Source organism: Scomber scombrus, chromosome 17 (assembly GCF_963691925.1).
Source record: "Scomber scombrus chromosome 17, fScoSco1.1, whole genome shotgun sequence".
NCBI classification, from domain to species: domain Eukaryota; kingdom Metazoa; phylum Chordata; class Actinopteri; order Scombriformes; family Scombridae; genus Scomber; species Scomber scombrus.
The window spans coordinates 2,509,588-2,512,759 of record NC_084986.1 but is presented as its reverse complement, the minus strand read 5'-3'; the positions used below and the strand labels follow the sequence as shown (position 1 = coordinate 2,512,759).

Here is a 3,172-nt window from a genome sequence, read left to right as displayed (position 1 = left end):
TTTACTTAAAATGAGTGATTATTGTTAATTTCCTTTTTTTCCTTTTTAAAATAAAAATAAAAAACATTATGGTGGGCGGCGCCCTATCGCCCTCTATTGGCCAGCCGCCACTGAATTTTCATATTATTATATAAAATATGTATTTATTTAGTTTGCGCTCCAGTTGTGTAGGTCAGAGGGTCCAGGTTACTGAGGAGGCTGCTGATTGTCCCTTTGTTGTGATAGTTAGGGGTTTGTAGCTAACTTGCCTTTGTTAAGAAGAGTTCTGTATGTATCTGCTGTGAGCAGGCCACATGTGAAAACAGAGAACTGAGCTGCACTGTGGATTTTTCTTGTTAGCAAGTAAAAGTCATGTTAACACCGACATAATTACAAAATCCATTATGTGGTCTAACAAATGTGTTGAATCCGTTTCCCTCCTCATGAAACATTTGCAATGTCAATTGCTGAAGCGAGTACTATCTTGCAGTCTTCTTCATCTCTGCCTTTCCTGGTGCATTTTTTGCGTTTATCACTTTTGCGTTCTTGTAATTCGGGAATATATCATTTTATTTCAAATTGCAAATGCTGAAGCTCAGACTCTGAAGAACGAAGAAACTGTCCAAATACTGACAGTTTGGACTATTTATGTGGAGAAAGATCTGCATTCAACTTGTGAGCTGTTGGTTGGCCTCCACTAACGTCATGTGTCATAAATACTGTGTTCATGTCCACAGAGAGAGGAAAAGGAGGGCTGTTTCTGTGGAGGAGCAGCTCTCCTGCTGTTCTTTGTGTCAGGACGTCCTGAAGGATCCAGTCTCTACCAGCTGTGGACACTGGTTCTGTAGACAGTGCATCACCTCATACTGGGACCCGTCTGCTTCATCGGGAGACTCCTCCTGTCCCCAGTGTGCAGAAAGATCCAGAACCAGACCTGAGCTGCAGACAGACAGTCAGACCAGCACTGTACAAAGTAAGACTGAAGATCTGTCTGCTGATGTCATCATCTCTGAAAACAGGACAGGAATCTTTACCTTATCTTTTACCTTATCTATCCTACTGAACATTAACACAGTGAGAAATATTTCTTTTGAATTATACCTTTTTTTCTTCTGTTTCAGCAGAAAGTGGTCTGCAGGAGGTTTTAGATGAACATCAGATTAGTCTGAGCAGCACATGTGAATGTGTGACTCAAGGAACTGATGAAACAGGAAGTGAAATCCTCCTCATCAGCATCTACACTGAAGTCTACATCACAGAGGGACAGAGTGAAGAGGTTAATACCCAACATGAAGTGAGGCAGCTTGAAACAGCTTCCAAGATGGAAACCCTCCATGACGCTCCAATCAAGTGTCAGGACATCTTTAAAGTCTTACCTGACCAACAGAAACACATCAGAGTTGTTCTGATGAATGGCGTCGCTGGTGCTGGAAAAACCTTCTCAGTGCAGAAGTTCACTCTGGACTGGGCACAGCGCTCCGAAAACCAAGATATCAGTCTGCTGATTCTGTTCTCGTTCAGGTCGCTGAACTTGATCAAAGATGAGCAGTACAGTCTGATCATGCTGATCCATATTTTCTATCCAACATTACAGAAGCTCACAGCAGAGAAACTCGCTGTCTGTAAAGTTTTGTTCATCTTTGACGGCCTGGATGAAAGCAGACTTTCACTGGATTTCAACAACAGTGAGGTCGTGTCTGATGTCACACAGAAGTCATCAGTCAGCGTGCTGTTGACAAACCTCTTCATGGGGAAGCTGCTTCCCTCGGCTCTCATCTGGATAACTTCCCGACCTGCAGCAGCCAATCAGATCCCTTCTTCATGTGTGGACAGGGTAACAGAAGTACGAGGCTTCACTGACGCCCAGAAGGAGGAGTACTTCAGGAGGAGATTCAGTGATGAAGAGCAGTCCAGCAGAATCATCTCACACATCAAGACATCCAGGAGTCTCCACATCATGTGTCACATCCCAGTCTTCTGCTGGATCACTGCTACAGTTCTGGATCACATGTTGACCAGAGACCAGAGAAGAAAGCTGCCCAAGACCCTGACTGGCCTGTACTCACACTTCATGCTGGTTCAGACGAAGAGGAAGAAGAACAAGTATGATGGGGGACATGAGACGAGTCCACAGGAGCTGACGGAGGCTGACAGAGATCTTCTTCTGAAGCTGGGGAGGCTGGCGTTTGAACAACTGGAGAAAGGAAACATCATGTTCTACCAAGAAGACCTGGAGCAGTGTGGTCTTGATGTCACAATGGCCTCAGTGTTATCAGGATTTTGTACAGAGATCTTCAAAAGAGAGAGTGTGATCTTCAAGAAAACAGTCTACAGCTTTGTTCATCTGACTGTTCAGGAGTTTCTGGCTGCAGTCTACATGTACCACTGTTACACCAACAGGAAGACAGAGGTACTGGAGGACTTCCTGGGAAAAGACCACAAACACAGTGGCTCAAAGTCAAAGTCTTTTCTCTGGAAACTTTTTTCAAATGTCAGAAACAATGACAGCTGTGACTCATCACTGGATGCCCTCCTGAAGGGAGCAATGAAGAAATCTCTCCGAAGTAAAAATGGCCACCTGGACCTGTTTGTCCGCTTCCTTCATGGCCTCTCTCTGCAGTCCAACCAGAGGCTCTTAGGAGGCCTGCTGGGTCAGACAAAGAACAGTCCAGAAATCATCCAGAGAGTCATCAACAACCTGAAGAAGATGAACAGTGATAATACTTCTCCTGACAGAAGCATTAACATCATCCACTGTCTAATGGAGATGAACGACCGCTCAGTACATCAGGATATCCAGTGGTTCCTGAAGTACCACAAGAGATCAAAGACGTACCTCTCTGTGATCCACTGCTCAGCTCTGGCCTACATGCTGCAGATGTCAGAGGAGGTTCTGGATGAGTTGATCCTGAAGAAGTACAACACATCATGGGAGGGACGACGGAGACTGATCCCAGCTGTGAGGAACTGCAGAAAGGCTAAGTAAGTCTTGATGTGATAAGTGTTGTAAATCATTGTAGATCAGTAGTTAAGTTAAGTTAAATTATTACTTAAGTTAAGTAATAATATAAAATTCTTCTTATTGTTGAAATAGTGCTTTAAATGTTTATAGCTGAAATTTTCCTGTGTCTGGATGTGAACCTGACAGCAGCAGGTAGCAAAGAGAGATGATCTTTCCCAATTGTAACCATTC

General features: G+C 43.9%; 1 protein-coding gene across 1 annotated transcript; it reads left to right on the top strand.

The window, feature by feature from the left end:
* Nucleotides 1-741: 741 nt before the first annotated feature.
* Nucleotides 742-2,965, top strand: LOC133997242 (protein NLRC3-like; the record flags this gene model as incomplete). The annotated part of the gene is made up of 2 exons (XM_062436815.1): nt 742-952; nt 1,101-2,965. Coding segments are annotated over 2 exons (2,076 nt in total), but the record flags the coding sequence as incomplete, so codon positions are not given.
* Between the last annotated feature and the right edge of the window lie 207 nt (nt 2,966-3,172).